The sequence below is a fragment of the Mus musculus genome, chromosome 14 (assembly GCF_000001635.26).
Source record: "Mus musculus strain C57BL/6J chromosome 14, GRCm38.p6 C57BL/6J".
Lineage (NCBI taxonomy): Eukaryota > Metazoa > Chordata > Mammalia > Rodentia > Muridae > Mus > Mus musculus.
Window position 1 is genome coordinate 52,672,069 of NC_000080.6, and position 23,023 is coordinate 52,695,091.

Consider the following 23,023-nt stretch of genomic DNA (forward strand, 5'->3'; position numbering starts at 1 on the left):
GAGGACAAACATACCCAAGAGCACTCAAGGAATAAATAATGTCAGACCATTAAATCAAAGGAATGGGGAAAGAAACCTATCACCACAACAAAAACTGGGAATGAACAAATGCTGCTTGTTGATAGCTCTCATTATGAAATAGTCTTAATTTCCCAATTTAAAAACACACACTAACAAGTGGTTAAAAAACAGGATCCATCCTTCTGCTGGGTCTAAGAATCACACCTTAACATCAAGGGCAGACATCAATTCAGTTAAAAGGATGCAAAAAGATATTCCAAGCAAATGGACCTAAGAAGGAAGCCAGTATAGCCATTTGAATATCTGACTAATGACCCCAATCCAAAATGAATCCGAAGAGATATGGAAGGATACTACATTCTAATCAAAGGAAAAATCCACTTTCTTGAGTTCAGAACAACAGATGAGAGAGAACATGAGACATTTGTCTTTCTGGGTCTGGGTTATTATTGTAAGGTGTGTATTGAGTTCAGTCATTTTGTTGTATTTTTACTGTTTGCATTCTTAGTCATTCTTTGTGCTTCAGTAATTATCACTGCACTTGTTTTCTGTCTATAGTTTCTATGCAGTGTTTACACATCTATTTACTCTGAAGTATTACTTCCTGCATTCTTTGTATGAATGGTCTCATGAACATGAGTTATTTAGGATATTTGTGAGGTGGACAGGTTTTCTTTCTCTTTCAACTATGATAGATCATTTTGTTGGATATTGTAGTCTAGGTTGGCTTGTATAGTCTTTTAGACTTGACATACATCACACCAGGCTCTGATAGCTTGCAAAGTTTCCATTAAGAAATAATGTGCTACTATGATGGGTTTTCTTTTATATAGAATTTGTGTCTTTTTCTCTTGTAATGTTAAATGCTTTTCCTTTGTCTGTATGTTTTGTCTTTTCATCATGAGGTTCTGTAGAGAATTTCTTTTTTTTTTTTACTTTTTAAAAATATTTTTCATTATGTATTTTCCTCAATTACATTTCCAATGCTATCCCAAAAGTCCCCCATACCCTCCCCCCCACTCCCTAACCCACACATTCCCACTTTTTGGCCCTGGCGTTCCCCTGTACTGGGGCATATAAAGTTTGCATGTCCAATGGGCCTCTCTTTCCAGTGATGGCCCACTAGGCCATCTTTTGATAAATATGGAGCTAGAGTCAAGAGCTCCGTGGTACTAGTTAGTTCATAATGTTGTTGCACCTACTTTTTTTTCTCTTTTTTTTTAATTAGGTATTTTCCTCGTTTACATTTCCAATGCTATCCCAAAAGTCCCCCATACCAACCCCCCCCCCCAATCCCCTACCCACTCACTCTCCCTTTTTGGCCCTGGCGTTCCCCTGTACTGGGGCATATGAAGTTTGCAAGTCCAAAGGGACTCTCTTTCCAGTGATGGCTGACTAGGCCATCTTTTGATACATATACAGCTAGAGATAAGCGCTCCGGGGTACTAGTTAGTTCATAATGTTGTTCCACCTATAGGGCTGCAGTTCCTTTTAGCTCCTTGGGTACTTTCTCTAGCTCCTCCATTGGGGCTGTGTGACCCATCCAATAGCTGACTGTGAGCATCCACTTCTGTGTTTTCTAGGCCCCGGCATAGTCTCACAAGAGACAGCTATATCTGGGTCCTTACAGCAAAATCTTGCTAGTGTATGCAATGGTGTCACCTTTTGGAAGCTGATTATGGGATGGATCCCTGCATATGGCAATCACTAGATGGTCCATCCTTTTGTCACAGCCCCAAATTTTGTCTCTGTAACTCCTTCCATGGGTGTTTTGTTCCCATTTCTAAGAAGGGGCAGAGTCCACACTTTGGTCTTCACTCTTCTTGAGTTTCATGCGTTTAGCAAATTGTATCTTATATCTTGGGTATCCTAAGTTTCTGGGCTAATATCCACTTATCAGTGAGTACATATTGTGTGAGTTCCTTTGTGATTGGGTTACCTCACTCAGGATGATTACCTAAAGGTGATCAGATCCAGATGATGCCTAGGAATTTTATAAATTCATTCTTTTTAATAGCTGAGTAGTACTCCATTGTGTAAATGTACCACATTTTCTGTATCCATTCCTCTGTTTAGGGGCATCTGGGTTCTTTCCAGCTTCTGGCTATTATAAATAAGGCTGCTATGAACATAGTGGAGCATGTGTTCTTCTTACAGGTTGGGACATCTTCTGGATATATGCCCAGGAGAGGTATTACAGGATCCTCCGGTAGTACTATGTCCAATTTTCTGAGGAACCGCCAGACTGATTTCCAGAGTGGTTGTACAAGCTTGCAATCCCACCAACAATGGAGGAGTGTTCCTCTTTCTCCACATCCTCGCCAGCATCTGCTGTCACCTGAATTTTTGATCTTAGCCATTCTGACTGGTGTGAGGTGGAATCTCAGGGTTGTTTTGATTTGCATTTCCCTGATGATTAAGGATGTTGAACATTTTTTCAGGTGCTTCTCTGCCATTCGGTATTCCTCAGGTGAGAATTCTTTGTTCAGCACTGAGCCCCATTTTTTAATGGGGTTATTTGATTTTCTGGAGTCCACCTTCTTGAGTTCTTTATATATATTTGATATTAGTCCCCTATCTGATTTGGGATTGGTAAAGGTCCTTTCCCAATCTGTTGGTGGTCTTTTTGTCTTATTGACGGTGTCTTTTGCCTTGAAGAAGCTTTGAAATTTTATGAGGTCCCATTTATCGATTCTTGATCTTACAGCACAAGCCATTGCTGTTCTATTCAGGAATTTTTCTCCTGTACCCATATCTTCGATGCTTTTCCCTATTTTCTCCTCTATAAGTTTCAGTGTCTTTGGTTTCATGTGGAGTTCCTTAATCCACTTAGATTTGACCTTAGTACAAGGAGATAGAAATGGATCCATTCACATTCTTCTACATGATGACCACCAGTTGTGCCAGCACCATTTGTTGTAAATGCTGTCTTTTTTCCACTGGATGGTTTTAGCTCCCTTGTCAAAGATCAAGTGACCATAGGTGTGTGGGTTCATCTCTGGGTCTTCAATTCTGTTCCATTGGTCTACTTGTCTGTCCCTATACCAGTACCATGCAGTTTTTATCACAATTGCTCTGTAGTACAGCTTTAAGTCAGGCAAGGTGATTCCACCAGAGGTTCTTCTATCCTTGAGAAGAGTTTTTGCTATCCTAGGTTTTTTGTTATTCCAGATGAATCTGCAGATTGCCCTTTCTAATTCGTTGAAGAATTGAGTTGGAATTTTGATGGGGATTGCATTGAATCTGTAGATTGCTTTTGGCAAGATAGCCATTTTTACAATGTGGATCCTCCCAATCCATGAACATGGGAGATCTTTCCATCTTCTGAGATCTTCTTTAATTTCTTTCTTCAGAGACTTGAAGTTCTTATCATACAGATCTTTCACTTCCTTAGTTAGAGTCACGCCAAGGTATTTTATATTATTTGTGACTATTGAGAAGGGTGTTGTTTCCCTAATTTCTTTCTCAGCCTGTTTATCCTTTGTGTAGAGAAAGGCCATTGACTTGTTTGAGTTAATTTTATATCCAGCTACTTCATTGAAGCTGTTTATCAGGCTTAGGAGTTCTCTGGTGGAATTTTTAGGGTCACTTATATATACTATCATATCATCTGCAAAAAGTGATATTTTGACTTCTTCCTTTCCAATTTGTATCCCCTTGATCTCCTTTTGTTGTTTAATTGCTCTGGCTAGGACTTCAAGTACAATGTTGAATAGGTAGGGTGAGAGTGGACAGCTTTGTCTAGTCCCTGATTTTAGTGGGATTGCTTCTAGCTTCTCCCCATTTGCTTTGATGTTGGCTACGGGTTTGCTGTAGATTGCTTTTATCATGTTTAGGTATGGGCCTTGAATTCCTGATCTTTCCAAGACTTTTATCATGAATGGGTGTTGGATTTTTGTCAAGTGCTTTCTCCACATCTAACGAGATGATCATGTGGTTTCTGTCTTTGAGTTTGTTTATATAATGGATTATGTTGATGGATTTTTGTATATTGAACCATCCCTGCATTCCTGGGATGAAACCTACTTGGTCAGGATGGATGATTGTTTTGATGTGTTCTTGGATTCAGTTAGCAAGAACTTTATTGAGGATCTTTGCATCGATATTCATAAGGGAAATTGGTCTGAAGTTCTCTATCATTGTTGGGTCTTTTTGTGGTTTAGGTATCAGAGTAATTGTGGCTTCATAGAATGAGTTGGGTAGAGTACCTTCTGCTTCTATTTTGTGGAATAGTTTGTGAAGAACTGGAATTAGATCTTCTTTGAAGGTCTGATAGAACTTTGCACTAAACCCATCTGGTCCTGGGCTTTTTTTGGTTGGGAGACTATTAATGACTGCTTCTATTTCTTTAGGGGATATAGTACTGTTTAGATTATTAACCTGATCTTGATTTAACTTTGGTACCTGGTATCTGTCTAGAAACTTCTCCATTTCATCCAGGTTCTCCAGTTTTGTTGAGTATAGCCTTTTGTAGAAGGTTCTGATGGTGTTTTGGATTTCTTCGGGATCTGTTGTTATGTCTCCCTTTTCATTTCTGATTTTGTTAATTAGAATGCTTTCCCTGTGCTCTCTAGTGAGTCTGGCTAAGGGTTTATCTATCTTGTTGATTTTCTCAAAGAACCAGCTCCTTGATTGGTTGATTCTTTGAATAGTTCTTCTTGTTTCCACTTGGTTGATTTCACCCCTGAGTTTGATTATTTCCTGCCTTCTACTCCTCTTAGGTGAATTTGCTTCCTTTTTTTCTAGAGATTTTAGCTGTGTTGTCAAGCTGCTAATGTGTGCCCTCTCTAGTTTTTTTTGGAGGCACTCAGAGCTATGAGTTTTCCTCTTAGAAATGCTTTCATTGTGTCCCATAAGTTTGCGTACTTTGTGGCTTCATTTTCATTAAACTCCAAAAAGTCCTTAATTTCTTTCTTTATTCATTCCTTGACCGAGGTATCATTGAGAAGAGTGTTGTTCAGTTTCCACGTGAATGTTGGCTTTCTATTATTTATTTTCTTATTGAAGATCAGCCTTAGTCCATGGTGATCTGATAGGATGCATGGGACAATTTCAATATTTTTGTACCTGTTGAGGTTTGTTTTGTGACCAATTATGTGGTCAATTTTAGAGAAGGTACCATGAGGTGCTGAGAAGAAGGTATATCCTTTTGTTTTAGGATAAAATGTTCTGTAGATATCTGTTAAGTCCATTTGTTTCATCACTTCTGTTAGTTTCACTGTGTCTCTGTTTAGTTTCTGTTTCCATGATCTGTCCATTGGTGAAAGTGGTGTGTTGAAGTCTCCCACTATTATTGTGTGAGGTGCAATGTGTGCTTTGAGCTTTACTAAAGTTTCTTTAATGAATGTGGCTGCCCTTGTATTTGGAGCATAGATATTCACAATTGAGAGTTCCTCTTGGAAGATTTTACCTTTGATGAGTATGTAGTGCCCCTCCTTTACTTTTTTGATTACGTTTGGTTGGAAGCCGATTTTGTTAGATTATAAAGGCTACTCCAGCTTGTTTCTTCATACTATTGCTTGGAAAATTGTTTTCCATCCTTTCATTCTGAGGTAGTGTCTATCTTTTTCTCTGAGATGAGTTTCCTGTAGGCAGCAAAATGTTGGGTCTTGTTTGTGTTGCCAGTTTGTTAATCTATATCTATTTATTGGGGAGTTGAGTCCATTGATATTAAGAGATATTAAAGAAATGTTATGTTGCTTCCTGTTATTTTTGTTTTTAAAGTTGGATTTCTGTTCTTGTGGCTGTCTTCTTTTAGGTTTGTTGAGGGATTATCTTCTTGCTTTTTCTAGGGCATGGTTTCCGTCCTTGTATTGTTTTTTTTTTTCCTGTTATTATCCTTTGAAGGGCTGGATTCATGGAAAGATAATGTGTGAATTTGGTTTTGTCGTGGAATACTTTGGTTTCTCCATCTATGGTAATTGAGAGTTTGGCTGGGTATAGTAGCCTGGGCTGGAATTTGTGTTCTCTTAGTGTCCGTATAACATCTGTCCAGGATCTTCTGGCTTTCATAGTCTCTGGTGAAAAATCTGGTGTAATTCTGATAGGCTTGCCTTTATATGTTACTTGACCTTTTTCCCTTACTGCTTTTAGTATTCTATCTGTATTTAGTGCATTTGTTGTTCTGATTATTATGTGTCGGTAGGAATTTCTTTTCTGCTACAGTCTATTTGGGGTTCTGTAGGCTTCTTGTATGTTCATGGGCCTCTCTTTTTTCAGATTTGGGAAGATTTCTTCTATAATTTTGTTGAAGATATTTGCCGGTCCTTTGAGTTGAAAATCTCCATTCTCATCCACTCCTATTATTCGTAGGTTTGGTCTTCTCATTGTGTCCTGGATTTTCTGGATGTTTTGAGTTAGGATCTTTTTGCATTTTCCATTTTCTTTGATTGTTGTGCCGATGTTCTCTATGGAATCTTTTGCACCTGAGATTCTCTCTTCCATCTCTTGTATTCTATTGCTGATGCTCGCATCTATGATTCCAGATTTCTTTCCTAGGATTTCTATCTCCAGCTTTGCCTCACTTTGTGTTTTCTTTATTGTATCTACTTACCTTTTTAGGTCTTGGATGGTTTTATTCAATTCCATCACTTGTTTGGTTGTGTTTTCCTGCAATTCTTTAAGGGATTTTTGAACTTCCTCTTTAATGTCTTCTACCTGTTTAGCAGTGTTCTCCTGTATTTCTTTAAGTGAGTTATTTAAGTCCTTCTTGATGTCCTCTACCATCATCATGAGATATGCTTTTAAATCCAGGTCTAGCTTTTCGGGTGTGTTGGGGTGCCCTGGACTGGGCGAAGTGGGAGTGCTGGGTTCTGATGATGGTGAGAGGTCCTGGTTTCTGTTAGGAAGATTCTTACGTTTACCTTTCGCCATCTGGTAATCTCTGGAGTTAGTTGTTATGGTTGTCTCTGTTTTGAGATTGTTCCTCTGGTGATTTTGTTACCCTCTATCAGCAGACCTGGGAGACTAGCTCTTCCCTCTGAGTTTCAGTGGTCAGAGCAGACTCTACAGGCAAGCTCTCCTCTTTCAGGGAAGGTGCACAGTTATCTGGCGTTTGGACCTCCTCCTGTCCGAAAATGAAGGCCCAAAACAGAATCTTCCCAGAAGCTGTGTTGCTTTGGCCTGTCACAGAAGCCGTTGTTTCAGTAGTCCACACTCTCACCTGTGCAGACTACTTTCCCCGGAGTCCTGGAATCAAGATGGCTCCCGTGGATCCTGAGGCAAAGGCCTCCCAGGCTGGGTGGACACATGTCCTCTGGCCCTGAAGGTGACCGGTTGTCTGGAGCTGAAAATGGCGCCAACTCAGAAGCTCTGTGGCTCTCCCCTGTCCCAGAAGCTGCTAGCCTCTGTAGTCCACAGTCTTCCCTGTGCAGACTGCCCACTGTGGAGTCCCGGAACCGAGATGGCTCCCGCGGAACCTGAGGCAGGAGCCTCCCGGGCCAGGTGGACACCTGTCCTCTGGCCAAGAATTTTTTTTATTGTCTTGTTTATTTGGTTTTCAAATGCTTCATATATATATATGCATATATATGTGTGTGTGTGTGTATATATATGGGGAGAGAGAGAGAGAGAGAGAGAGAGAGAGAGAGAGCGAGAGCGAGAGCGAGAGAGAGTCTTTCCTTATTTAGGGAAATTTTCTTCTATGATCTTTTTGAAGGGATCTTCTATGCCATTGATCTTGGATCTTCTTTATGCTTATAATTTGAAGACAAGGTTTTTCAAAATTTTAATAATAATAATAATTTTAGCAATATGGGTATTTTACCTGAACATGTGTCTGTGCATTGTATATGTGTCTTGTTACTGACAAGGCCAGAAGATGAAGTCATATACCCTAAAAGTGGAGATAGTACTGGTTGTGTATCACCATATGTGTACTTATAATTGAACCCAGATCCTTTGGAAAAGCAGTTGGTGTGCTTACCATCAAGTTATCTATCCAGATTCAAGATATGGTCTTTTTATGTTGTCCCACTATTCCTGCATGTTTCTCTCCTTTCTCTTTCTCTCTCTGTCTCTCTTAGTCTCTCTGTCTCCCCCTCCCCCTCCCTCTTTTTCTGTGTGTGTGTGTGTGTGCACATGTGTGCGTGAATCCTTTCCATAGTCTTTGTTTTATCTTTGAGCCCTGATATTCTATCTTCTGTTGATCCATTATATTACTATGGCTTCTCCTTCCCTGAATTTTTCATTGGCTTATTAAGTTTTCATTTCCATTTTCATTTCTGCTTGAGTTCTCTTCAATATTTTCATCTCTCCATTGAGTTTAGGCTGGGTATCTGGTGTGGATATAGGATTGGTGTGGATTTTGGGAAGGGTGCCCGAAGGGTCATGCATACTCAACAGGTGTATAAAGACTGCTGGGATTTGAGGTTGAATATCACCTGTAAGACCTTCCTATAAAGATTCCCTACCATGGCCCCAGTGAACAAGCTAGCAGTGAAGGGAGCCCATCCTCCAGGTTTTGCTTGCTGTGAAGTTCGCTCATCTTAAGTTATATCTATGCAGAGTGTCAGATTTTACATCTCTGAATCTTATCAAGACTTTATTTTCTTTTTGCTTAAAGCCCAACCAAGGGGAGCCTCCTCTCCCCTATCTTGTATTCAGCACCCAATGTTAATGGTTCTTCATTTCTTTTAGAAGTACAAACTTTAGTAATTGAGATTTCATCTGGCTCTGTTGTTTACTTTGTGACACCCACATTTTGTGTACCACTGCCCTCACCTGCAAGCCACATATCAGATGCTTTGTTTCAGGTTCACAGTGATTCAGTGGACCCAAGTTATCAGACAGGCATAAGAACTGGTAAAGTTGAATGGACTCAAACCCCAGGAATCTCTGAGATCTGAGAACAGCAGGTGTAGAGCAGATTTTGATTCCTACCTGTCTCTGTACCTGTCTCTGTACTAACTTATCTGGAACATGTAACCAAGATACCCAATGGAGATGACCTCAGATAGTCACATAGCATAACACTTGGAGTTCTTCTCCATGCTTATGAGGTATCTAGAGAACGTTGAACTCTCTAGACTTTCTCTTCCTGGATATTTTCACTCCATTCCCCAAAGAGGTATATGATCCCTGGTTCACCCTGAATAAAGTGTATGCCTCTGAATACACCCCCAATGAAGCCATATGAACAAGCAAGGATTGTCTGAGAGTGTTACTTCTCTAAAGATCTCCACAGGGAAGGAGGTCTGCATCTAAAAGAGCTACACCTAAGACTGCCAAAGAAGGTTTTCCTCTTGTCCCACCCTTTTGATACTCTCTCTGCACTGGCTCCAAATTGGATTGATTCCTGCTCCGCTCAGGCTCAGCTTTCTTCTACCTGCCTGGAGTGCAGATGCCCTAAGGTGAAATGTAGATGCTGGACTCTCATTCCTGACTTCCTCTCCTGGCAGCATGAGCAGTGCCTGGGTAAGCAGAAAGGGGATTGGGAACCACAACATTCGTCCTAGACCCTGCTGTTCCCTGTCTGGACCTTCTTGTAGTGGAATCTGATTTCTTGAAGAGAAACATGGGCTGTGGACTGCCAATTCCAGCCTTTGCTCTACCTCCTCTGGACTGTGTGCAGGCTGCATCCAGACATCCCTGGCAGAGAGGCAGAATAATGTACAACAGGAAAGTGCTGTGTGTCTCTAATGGGTCATTCTCCTGTTCTTCTAGGGGAAGAACTGCTAACCTACTTGTTTACATTTCATTGCAAGTCTCTTACAGGGAGGTGTGTATCTTACAAAGACTTTCAAGTTTAGTTTCATGTTTCTTTTGGACAATTTTCAAAGCTTGTTTTCATTCTTCTCACTTGTCTATGATGTATAAAGCATACATTAATATCCCTGAGGAACAAAATAAGCTAAATAACTATTAGACATGACAACGTTGAAACTCTCTGTAAAGTACATGGGACACCTTCCATAAAGATGGGTTCAGTAATAACAAGCTTATGGTAATGGTGGAGATGAGGGTGGGGAAGGGACTATGCATTTTTTTCCTTTGAAGGATTTTGGTTTGGTAGGTTTATGAATTTTTTGAGACATGTCCCCCATGGATGTCACAGGCAAGTCTTAAACTCACATCCTCTTGCTTCAGCCTTCCAAACCAGAATCTCGTCTGCGAGTATAAGCATGTGCCACTGTGATTATCTCCTTTTTCAGGATCCATAGTTCCTGAGAAATGGGTATTGTTTTTATTGTCAGGGACAATGTACTCTTTGAGAAAACTTTAGCGTATAGGCATCTTTCTCTCATTCTGTTCTTTTTGTACTTGTTGATGAAAAGAAAGGTTTGATCAAATGATGTTTTGTGGATGCTGATTGCATGGCTTTTGAGTGGGGAAGGATCTTTAATCAGCGTCTGCAAGGCCTCAATGCCCATTGTGGGAAGGTGCAGGAGGAACTGAGCTCCGTGCGCTCACAGATGCTAGCTAGCTCACTTGTGCTGGGAGGACCTGGAATGTGAAATATACAGGGCTGTTCCTTCAAAGGAAAAAATGCACAATCTGTTATTTCTCCAGAAATCTGAGATTGAAAGTGTGACCAGAGACCACCCAATCCCTTCCCCACCCTCATCTCCACCATTACCATAAGTTTGTTATTATTGAACCCATCTTTATGGAAGGTGTTCCATGTACTTTTTTTTTTTTTACAAAGAGTTTCAATGTTGTCATGTCTAATAGTTATTTAGCTTATTTTGTTCCTCAGGGATATTAATGTATGCTTTATTGTGTACACATGATTGAGTTAATTACCAAAAGAAAAAGTTTTCACCAAATTGTCCTGCATTTAAATATGCCTAAAATAAACTATTCAATATCAGCCTACTGAAATGTGAGCCAACGCCTTCTATTTAGTTGTGTTGATCCAAACTGCCTGCTTGTCTCCTACATTTCTTAACTCTGCTGGCCATGGAAATCCCACAAGTCCTCACAGGACTGTTACTTCTTGGTTTGTTTCTTTGTGGACCCACTTCAGCTCTGACCTAGATATTCCCCTGGTACATATAGTTTGAAGGATATGTCAGAAATAGAGGGTGGGATAAAGTGAAAGTGTTGGGGAAGAGAGAGAAGGAAGGAAGGGGAGATGGAGAAAGGAGGTAGAGTCAGGAAGAGGGAGGGTGAGAGAAATGAAATCTAGAGCTTTCACAGACCATTCCTTACGCAACAGGACTTTATTCAAGAAAAAAAAAAGAATAAAACAATTAGTCAAATGAACACGCTCCCTAGGTTTTACTTAGAGTTTAGGTGGTCAGTATAGCCCAAGCTCTTTTGTAGAACCCAGGGAAAGGTCTCTTTAGACATAGCATGCTCCGGGCACAAAATGGAATGGAGAATTCCAGGCCTTTCTAGACTGTGGCCTAGATAAGCAGCCAGCCAGGCCATCTGTAAGCCTTGAAGATGGATTGAGTGAGGGTGTCAAGGGTTAGAGTTATGCTGTATGAAAACTTCATTCAGATTTCCATGCTGACATTTTGTAGGTGGTTTTTCAGTCCAAGTGACTGCCTGTGTTTGATACCTGTTATTCCTGAGAAAGAAGACAAAATCTGCTGAGTGTGTACACACAGGCTCACCCCTCTCTCTGTTCCAACTTGGAGCAAATATCTCTTCAAAACTCCAACTAAACTCTCAAGTGCTGTATTTCTTAGTAGTTATGTTAGAATAGTTTGCAGTTTGAATATTTCTTTGGTCACTATCATGAGTCCACAAGATGGCAGTGTTTTCTTTGGGATCGGGGTCTGGGGAGGAGGGTGCAGGAAGAGGAGGAGGGGGTAGAGAAAGGGCTGGGGGAAGGCTTGGTGCTGCTGAGGTCATGAAGAGTCTCTTTTCTAGTTACCAACTTAGAGTTGAGGATCTCAGTTCTCAGTGAAGAGGAAGGAGGAGAGAATGAAATCCTTTAGTATTTCCCTAGTGGTCCTGTGGCTTCAGCTAAACTGTAAGTTTGGGAATTTCTTTAGGATTGTAATATTGGTTCTAGGCTAATGGTAGGAACCCAGATGTTTTTTAATATCTAGTTAGGGATAGGAGACCCATGGAAAAATCTTTCTAGAGTGCTAGCATCCATATAAGTCCACTCTATTTTGTCTGATCTTTGTCTTTCTGCACAGGGGTGAACAGCCAACAGAAGGTGCAGCAGAGCCCAGAATCCCTCATTGTTCCAGAGGGAGGCATGGCCTCTCTCAACTGCACTTCCAGTGATCGTAATGTTGACTACTTCTGGTGGTACAGACAGCACTCTGGGAAAAGCCCCAAGATGCTGATGTCTATCTTCTCCAATGGTGAAAAGGAAGAAGGCAGATTCACAGTTCACCTCAATAAAGCCAGCCTGCATACTTCCCTGCACATCAGAGACTCCCAGCCCAGTGACTCTGCTCTCTACCTCTGTGCAGCAAGCACACAGTGATCCCCAGGCACCTGCAGCCTGCACACAAACCTACTGTGCCCCATTAATGCCTGAGATCACATTACACTGTAGAGCATACGCTACACAGTGGGGATATTCTGTTTCTATTCTGTATGCCATGAGAATTAAGAACAAGAGTAGAGAGGGCATTTTAACAGTTTGAAAATAAGTAATTCTGAAGGGAAAGGCACATTACTGGTTTGGTTGAAATATTTTTCACTTTTCTCCCATGCTGATGGTTATACAGCAGTATTCACACTCTTAATGTGCATATCTTGTAGTGTTGTAAGACAAGCATATGGCAAGGAGAATCACCACATGATATTCCATAAAGACAACCACTAATTCTACAGCCCTGTGCCTTCTTTGCCTTTAAAATATTTCAATAAAAATATTTGCTTCCTAATTTTTAAAAGCTAGATTACAAAGGAGCAAGTTTCTGTATGGCAGTTTCATACATATTTACTTTCCTTGATCCTTCTTCCAGCTTATCCTCTCTGCCATCTCCTACTTCCCTATTCTTACTTAAACCTCTTTGTTCTCGGTGTTCCCCCTTCCACTTCCATATCTTCTGTTTTATTACCTCTTACTCATCTTTCTTAATGCTCCTTTTCCCTCCTTTTCTAGTTTCCTGATATCTACTCACATTCATAGTCACAAAATACATACAGATAAAAAATAGAAGCTAAGATTTGCATGTGTTTTTGTCTCTGAGGCCGTAATAAGTCATTTATTATGGTATTTCTCAATTATATCCATTTCACGCAAATTCTATAATTTCATTTTCCATTTTGTCAAATTATATATATTCATTATCCAAGTTTTCATTATCTACTCCTTTGTTGATGAACATCTAGGCTGTCTTCATTCCCTAGCAATTTTGAGTAGAGCAACAATAAACATGGTTGAGCATGTATCTCTGTAGTAGAATACAGAGCCCTTCAGAATGTATATCGAGGAATTACAAAGGTGGACCCTATACCACTGCCTCTTTTAGCTTTATGAGAATCCTTCACACAGATTTCCATAGTTTTTTACATTAGTTTGTTTTTAACATTGGTGAATGAAGGCTCCCTACTTTCCAAAACATTCACCAGCATTTATTATTTTGAATCCTGTTTTTATTCTTTCATACGATATATTTCATCTGCTGTGTCTATTCCTTACATTCCCAATAGGTGTTCCCCTTCAACTCCTGTCTACCACAGATCCACTCCTCCTTTATTTCCCTTCAGAAAAGAGGAGGCACGCTAAGGATATCAGTCAAACACGAAATACCAAGTTACAATAAGACCAGGCAGAAACCCTCATATCAGAGCTGGGTAAGGCAGCCCAGTAGGAGCAAAAGGGTCCCAAGATCAGCAAAAGAGTCAGGGACATTCTTACTTCCACTGGTAGGTAGCCCACAAAAACACCAAGGTAACAATCATAATGTATTTGTGTAGGACCTAGATCAGACCCATGCAGGCTCTGTGATTGTTGTTTCAGTCTCTATGAGCCCCTCAGAGCCTTGGTTATTTGATTCTGTGGGCCATTTTCTCTTAGTGTCTTCAACTACTATGGCTCCTAAATTCTCCCTGCCTCACACTGAGTTTTTACATTGGCTTCAATGTAAGGAACCCAATGGAGATCTCCAATTTGAGCTATCTCTCAGACTAATGTTTGCTTGCAGGTCTCTGTATCTGCTCACATCAACTGCTGGAGGAAGCCTCTTTGATGAAGATTGGGTTTATCTAAGAGTATAGCAGACTATCATTAGGAATCATTTTGTTGATTTTTCTTCTATCCTAGGTCTCTGGGCTATCTGGCCTCCAGATCCTGGTTGTCCAACCAATGTTGGACATAGGCTCCATTTTTGGGCCTGAGCCTCAAATTAGATCAGTCATTGATTGGCCCTTCTTACAAGTTCTGTGCCTCCAGTACTTCTGCACATCATGAAGGCAGGATAGATTGTAGGTCAAAGGTTTTGTGATTGAGTTGGTGTCCTAGTGCCATCACTGGAAGTCCCCTGATTTCAAAAGATAGCCAGTTTAGGCTCCATATCCGCCATTACTAGGAGTCCTCACAATGGTCACACTAGTAGAATCCTGGAAGTTTCCTTTGCTCTAGGTTTCCTCACCATTCCTGAAATGCACTCCAATCCCAGTTGCCTCTTGCCATATCCTCTCCCTCCACCCCAACACCTGATGATTCCTGTTCCCATTTTAGCTCACTCTGAGTCCACCTGCTGAATATATTATATTTCCTCTTTCCAGTGAGATATGCATGCCACTCTTAGAACCCTCCTTTTTACTTAGTCTCTCTGGATCTGTGGATTGTAGCATGATCATATACCATGCTTGTCTTTCTTGGTCTGGGTTATCTCACTCAGGATGATTTTTTTCTAGTTCCACCCATTTCATGATGTTTTTTAAATAGATGAGTTATACTCTATTGTGTAAATGTACCACATTTTCTTTATCAACATTTAATTGAGGGATAGCTAAGTTGTTTCTGGTTTCTGGATAATATGAACATAGCTGCTATATACACAGGTGAGCAAGTATCTTTGTGGTAGGATGGAGTGATTTTTGGGTATATGTTCAAGAGTGGTACAGCTGGGTCTTGGGGTAGAACGATTTCAAATTTTCTGAGAAAATACCATATTGATTTCCATACTGGTTGCACAAGTTTGCACTCACAACAGCAATGGAGGAGTGTTCCCCTTGCTCCACATCTTTGCCAGTAAGAGCTATCACTTTATGATTTGATCTTAGTTATTCTAACAGGGGTAAGGTAGAATCTCAGATTCCTTTTGATTTGCATTTTCCTGATGCCTAAGGATGTTGAAAATTTCTTTAAGTGCTTCTCAGCCCTTGAGATTCCTCTGCTGAGAATTATCTCTTTAGGTCTGTATCCCATTTTTAAATTGGACTATTTGGTTTGTTGATCTCTAGTTTTTTATATTCTTTATATATTTTGGATATTAGTCTCTACTGTGTGTGGAGTTGGTGAAAATCTTTTTCCATTCTGTATGCTGCTCTATTGACAGTGTCTTTTGCCTTACATGAAGTGCCATTTTTAATTTGTTGATTTAGCACGTGAGCTATTGCTATTCTGTTCAGGAGGTTGTTTCCTTTTCAATGAATATCCCCCCTTTCTCTTCTATCAGGTTCAATGTATCTGGCTTCATATTGAGGTCTTTGATCCATTTGGAGTTGTGTTTTGTGTAGGGAGACAAATATGGATTTACTTCCATTCTTTAAAAAAATTTTATTATATATATATAGTTTTTTCAAGACAGGGTCTCTCTTTACAGCCCTGTCCTGGAACTCACTTTGTAGACCAGACTGGCCTCGAACTCAGAAATCCGCCTGCCTCTGCCTCCCAAGTGCTGGGATTAAAGGCGTGCGCCACCACCATTTGGCTCATTAGATAATTTATTTATTTACATTCCAAATATTATCCCCTTTCCTGGTTTCCCTTCTGGAAAGCCCCTATCCATTGCCCCCTCCTCCTGCTTCTATGATGGTGTTTCCCCTCCCTCATTCCTGTTTCCCTGTCCTGGAATTCACCCTACACAGGGGCATTGATCCTTCACAGGATCAAGGGTCTCTCCTCTCATTGATATCCAACAAGGCCATCCTCTGCTACATGTAAGACTGGAGTCATGGATCCTTCCACGTGTACTCTTTGGTTGGTGATTTAGTTCCTGGGAGCTCTGGGAGGTCTGGTTGGTTGATATTGTTCTTCCTATGAGGTTCTAACACCTTCAGTTCCCTCAATCCTTTTACTAATTCCTGCATTGCCAGTCCAATGGTTAGCTGTGAGCATCTACCTCTGTATTTGTCAGACTCTGGCAGAGCCTCTCAGGAGACAGGTATATCAGGGTCCTGTCAGCAAAATCTTGCTCATATATACTATAGTGTCTAGGTTTGGTGGCTGAGTATGGGATGGATCTCCACGTGGGAAAGTCTCTGGATGGTCCTTCCTTCCATCTCAGCTCCGAACTTTTACTCTGTAACTCCTTCCACGGGTATTTTGTTCCCCATTCTAAGAAGGAGCGAAGTATTCACACACTGGTCTTCCTTCTTCTTGACTTTCATGTGTTTTGCAAATTGTATCTTGGATATTGTAATTTTCTGGGCAAATATCCTCTTATCAGTGAGTACATATCATGTGTATTCTTTTGTGATTGGGTTACCTCACTCAGGATGATATCCTCCAGTTCCATCCATTTGCCTAAGAATATCATAAATTCATTGTTTTTAATTGCTGAGTAGTACTCCATTGTGTAAATGTACCACATTTTCTGTATCCATTCTTCTGTTGAGGGACATCTGGGTCCTTTCCAGCTTCTGGCTACTATAAATAAGGCTGCTATGAACATAATGGAGAATGTTTCCTTATTACCAGTTGGAATATCTTCTGAAATATATGTCCAGAAGAGGAAATGCTGGATCTTCCTGTAGTACTAGGTCCACTTTTCTGAGGAACCTTCAGACTGATTTCCAGAGTGGTTGTACAAGCTTGCAATCCCACCAACAATGGAGGAGTGTCCCTCTTTCTCCACATCCTCGCCAGCATCTGCTGTCACCTGAATTTTTGATCTTAGCCATTCTGACTGGTATGAGGTGGAATCTCAGGGTTGTTTTGATTTGCATTTCCCTGATAATTAAGGATGTTGAACATTTTTTCAGGTGCTTCTCATCCATTCGGTATTCCTCACTTGAGAATTCTTTGTTTAGCTTAGTACCCCATTTTTAAAAATAGGGTAATTTGATTTTCTGGAGACTATCTTCTTGAGTTCTTTATAAACATTGGATATTAGTTCCCTATCTGATTTAGGATTGCTAAAGATCCTTTCCCAATCTGTTGGTGGCCATTTTCTCTCATTGACAGTGTTTTTTACTTTATAGAAGCATTGCAATTTTATAAGGTCCCATTTGCTAATTCTCTATCTTACAGTACAAAACATTGCTGTTCTGCTAAGGAATTTTTCCCATGTGCCCATATCTTCGAGGTTTTTCCCCACTTTGTCCTCCATAAGTTTCACTGTATCTGGTTTTATGTGGGGTTCCTTGATTCACTTATACTTGAGCATTGTACAAGTTAATAAGAATGGATCAATTTCCAGAAAAGAAATTCCTCCCTACACATAATACTCAGAACAACAAATGCACTAAATAAAGAGAGAATATTAAAAACAGTAAGGGGAAAAGGTCAAGTAACATATAAAGGCAAGCCTATCAGAATTACACCAGACTTTTTACCAGAGACTATGAAAGCCAGAAGAGCCTGGACAGATGTTATACAGACACTAAGAGAACACAAATGCCAGCCCAGGATACTATACCCAGCCAAACTTTCAATTACCGTAGATGGAGAAACCAAAGTATTCCACGACAAAACCAAATTCACACATTATCTTTCCACGAATCCAGCCCTTCAAAGGATAATAACAGAAAAAAGCCAATAGAAGGAAGGAAACCACTCCCTAGAAAAAGCAAGAAAGTAATCCTTCAACAAACCTAAAGAAGACAGCCACAAGAACAGAATGCCAACTCTAACAACAAAAATAAAAGGAAGCAACAATTACTTTTCCTTAATATCTCTTAATATCAATGGACTCAATTCCCCAATAAAAAGACATAGACTAACAGACTGGCTACACAAAGAGGACCCAACATTTTTTCTGCTTACAGGACACCCATCTCAGCACAAAAGACAGACACTACCTCAGAATGAAAGGCTGGAAAACAATTTTCCAAGCATATGGACTGAAGAAACAAGCTGGAGTAGCCATTCTAATATCTAATAAAAATGACTTCCAACCCAAAGTTATCAAAAAAGACAAGGAGGGATACTACATACTCCTCAAAGATAAAATCTTCCAAGAGGAATTCTCAATTCTGAATATCTATGCTCCAAATGCAAGGGCAGCCACATTCATTAAAGAAACTTTAGTAAAGCTCAAAGCACACATTGCACCTCACACAATAATAGTGGGAGACTTCAACACACCACTTTCATCAATGGACAGATCATGGAAACAGAAACTAAACAGGGACACAGTAAAACTGACAGAAGTTATGAAACAAATGGACTTAACAGATATCTACAGAACATTTTATCCTAAAACAAAAGGATATACCTTCTTCTCAGTACCTCATGGTATCTTCTCCAAAATTGACCATATAATTGGTTACCAAACAGGCCTCAACAGGTACAAAAATATTGAAATTGTCCCATGCATCCTATCAGATTACCATGGACTAAGGCTGATCTTCAATAACAACATAAATAATGGAAAGCCAACATTCACGTGGAAACTGAACAACACTCTTCTCAATGATACCTTGGTCAAGGAAGGAATAAAGAAAGAAATTAAAGACTTTTTAGAGTTTAATGAAAATGAAGCCACAATATACCCAAACTCATGGGACACAATGAAAGCATTTGTAAGAGCAAAACTCATAGCTCTGAGTGCCTCCAAAAAGAAACTAGAGAGACCACACACTAGCAGCTTTACAGAACACCTAAAAGCTCTAGAACAAATGGAAGAAAATTCACCCAAGAGGAGTAGAGGGCAGGAAATATCAAACTCAGGGGTGAAATCAACCAAGTGGAAACAAGAAGAACTATTCAAAGAATTAACCAAACGAGGAGTTGGTTCTTTGAGAAAATCAACAAGATAGATAAACCCTTAGCCAGACTCACTAGAGAGCACAAGGACAGCATCCTAATTAACAAAATCAGAAATGAAAAGGGAGACATAACAACAGATCCTGAAGAAATAAAAAACACCATCAGATCCTTCTACAAAAGGCTATACTCAACAAAACTCGAGAACCTGGATGAAATGGACAAATTTCTAGACAGATACCAGGTACCAAAGTTAAATCAGGATCAGATTAATGGTGTAAACAGTTGTATATCCCCTAAAGGAATAGAAGCAAGTCATTAATAGACTCCCAACCAAAAAAGCCCAGGATCAGATGGGTGTAGTGCAAAGTTCTATCAGACCTTCAAAGAAGATCTAATCCTAGTTCTTCACAAACTATTCCACAAAATAGAAGCAGAAGGTACTCTACCCAATTCATTCTATGAAGCCACATTTACTCTGATACCTAAACCACAGAAAGACCCAACAATGATAGAGAACTTCAGACCAATTTCCCTTGTGAATATCGATGCAAAAATATTCAATAAAATTCTCCCTAACCTAATCCAAGAACACATCAAAACAATCATCCATCCTGACCAGTAGGTTTCATTCCAGGGATGCATGGATTGTTTAATATACGGAAATCCATCAACGTAATACACTACATAAACAAACTCAAAGACAATAACCACATGATCATCTTATTAGATGTGGAGAAAGCATTTGACAAATTCCACCACCCATTCATGATAAAAGTCTTGGAAAGATCAGGAATTCAAGGCCCATACCTAAACATGATAAAAGCAATCTACAGCAAACCAGTAGTCAACATCAAAGTAAATGGTGAGAAGCTGGAAGCAATCCCACTAAAATCAGGGACTGGACAAGGCTGCCCACTTTCTCCCCACCTATTCAACCTAGTACTTGAAGTCCTAGCCAGAGCAATTAGACAACAAAAGGAGATCAAGGGGATACAAATTGGAAAGGTGTGAGGAGCCGCCCTTGCAATCACCATTACAAGATGGCGCTGATATCCGGTGTTCTAACTGGTAAACAAATAGTTTGCATATGTGCTGGGGTATTTTTCCATTCCTTGTGCCCTGCTTGTCCTGTGGCATCATCTGGCATCATCTGGGCTGATAGTGAGCAGCCAGTCAGGGTGAATTACGTCTCCAACCCCATCATTTTAAATAAAATTGATACTCATTCTAAGATAAGTTAAAAATTGCTTATGCATGCTTTTGTATCTTCATGCATGCTTACATCCCATTTACTGTATTTAAAAACAACCCTTCTATGGGAGAAAAGTATATGTTAATTAAATCACATGCTTATCCTGTTTCAGCACAGATAATTAAATTGTGTGCTGAAGATGGTGTTTAAAAATGTTGAACAATTAAACTTTAAGTTGTATATTAATAGTTAATATTATATCTCAGAGCTTGCAATTGCTTATGCAACTTATAAGAAAAAAATTCTGTTTCTTTAAGAAAATTGTTTTTGGGCAGTTAAGAAATTGTCCTAAGTTGCCTGGAAAAGACCCCCAGGATTTGCTTTTGTGTTATAGAGGTTTACATAAAGCTTTAACTAATAAAGATTACAGATAGCTCCTGAAAAGATACAAACTCAGTATTCTTATATTTATTTGGGTTTTAAAAGATAGTTATTTGCAGAGACAATTTAAAGACTTTCTCTAATTTCTGATTAATAAATAAATTATACACAAGTGACTATAATGACTTTTCAAGCATTGTAGTTAAAATCTCTCTTCAAGAGAAACAATTGAAAGTGTAATTAGTCACTGTTCATGTTATATTAAAACTGACTAACAGTCCAGTATCAAAAATTTTGATGAAAATACAAGATTGTATTTTGATGCGTGAACACCCTTTTTATATTCAACATATTAGAGCACATGCATCATCACCTGGCTCCTATTCAAGGAAAAAATTCCTAAGCTGAAGTTAGCCACTGGCAAGAAAGACTAAACAGATAAGTCCTAGCTGTTTATTTTGTAAATCTAAATAGTATATATGACTGGGCTGAATAGCCACCCTAGAAACAAATGTTCTGTTCCTGTTAGTCAAAAGCATTCATGACAGTTTTGCCATCAGATGAATGTGACTCATCTGACTGGCCTTCCTTATAATCCTCAAGGACAAGGCATTGTAGAACGTGCCATCGCACTCTCAAGTCCTACTTAATTAAACAAAAAGGGGGGATAAAGGCTATGACGCCAAAGATGGCTCTATCTCTTATAATATTTACTCTTAATTTCTTAAAATTGGATAATGCTGGGAGATCACCAGCTGAAAGGCACAGACAATGGCCTCAATTGCTCAATGAAATGGTCAAGTGGAAGAATGTCCTTGATAATAAATGATATGGTGCGGATCCTATTTTAATAAGATCCAGTGGAGCTATATGTGTTTTTCCACAGGAGGAAGATAATCCCTTTTGGATTCCGGAGCGCCTCACTCGAAGGATCCATCTCTTGGACAATGAGTCACAGGAACAAGATCCCAAGATATCGATGGATCATACTTCTCATGCTGGAAATTCTAGTTCCTAGTTATCTGGAGAGTTAAGATGGGGAATTATGTCAACTTTCCCTCTTCCTATGCCAGTTATGCATAATGCACAAATATTTCCACGCTTTTTCACTACAGATAAAGAACTGGGACTTGCTTATTTACCCTTAGATGAACAGATTCAGGCTTTACAAGAAAATAGAACCTTCTTCCTACAGGGAAGCCTGTGCTTTATGTTAATTTCCTCGTTACAAGATAAGAGCCAATGTATATCCTTGCATTATCAATCAGCAGCCTGGTTAAGAAAGAGCTCTTGGGGCGTAATGACTGATATAAAGGCTGATACCATAGTTATTAGAGGATGGTGGCCTAGTTGAAAATATAGAAATAAGCCACCTTCACAACCTAGAATGGCACCCTTTTGCAAGGAAGGGTCCATGGAAGATGTAATGTTACCTTGGAGAGGTTGCCAAGCTAAAAAATATACTTGGGCAGTAGAGAAATATTTTTCCTTTTCCCCATATATTAGTAGAGAGTATAATGATACTTTTGCTGGATATGATTTTAGTACTATAGACCCCCTCCAAACTAATACTAACCCTTTTGATCAATGGTTGCTTTGTGGGGTTAATGGAAGCTGTACTGATCTCGCCCCCATGGCTATGATTGGAGGAGGTTCTAGTGAGAAGGGAGAAATGACTTTTGATTGGAGAAGTACCCCGCGCCAGAATGAAAAACAGGGTTCAAATTTTAAATGGACTACATCCAATGTTAAATATAAAAAACAGAAAGAGGTAAATTTTACTGCCACCCCGGTATGTGTATGGCCCCCGTTTTTGTGGGTGGTAAGTAACAAAAGCTTAAATCAGAATCAGATAGAGATAGATTGCTCACAAGAAAAATGTTTTTATGCCTTATGCTGGGATGCTAAGAAATATCCTTTTGCTTTGGTTACCCGCATGCCTAGATTTGTTCCTGTTCCTGTAGATGCCCCTAATAGCTTGACTTTGTTTCGAGGGAAAAGAGATTTTGGTATTTCTGCTATCATAGTTAGACTGGTGGCCACAGCAGTGGTTGCAGCCTCTGTCACGGCCTCGGCACTTGCTCTATCTACTAGTATTCAAACAACACAAACTATTAATGAGCTTTCTATGACGGTCACAACGGCTTTAGATAAACAAGCCACAGCCAACTCACAAATACAAGGAGGGTTGATGTTGATAAATCAACGCATCGGCCTAGTCCAAGAGCAAGTGGATATTCTTTGGCAGTTGGCTCAATTGGGCTGTGAATACAAGATGCCTGGCCTTTGTGTTACTTCTGTTCAGTTTGAAAATTCTACAAGAGCAGTAAATTTGTCAAAACTTTGTCTCGTTATATGTTACAGAATTGGAACATGGAATTTGAGCAAACGCTTCGAGAATTGAGAGTTAC

The 23,023-nt window shown here is 39.7% G+C and overlaps 1 gene segment (V, D, J or C) and 1 further gene; both read left to right on the forward strand.

The window, feature by feature from the left end:
* The window catches only part of Tcra (T cell receptor alpha chain), a 1,796,232-nt gene that overhangs the window by 244,102 nt on the left and 1,529,107 nt on the right, over positions 1 to 23,023 (forward strand).
* On the forward strand, positions 11,896 to 12,404 carry Trav7d-2 (T cell receptor alpha variable 7D-2). The segment is given in 2 exon segments: positions 11,896 to 11,944; positions 12,117 to 12,404. Coding segments are annotated over 2 exon segments (337 nt in total).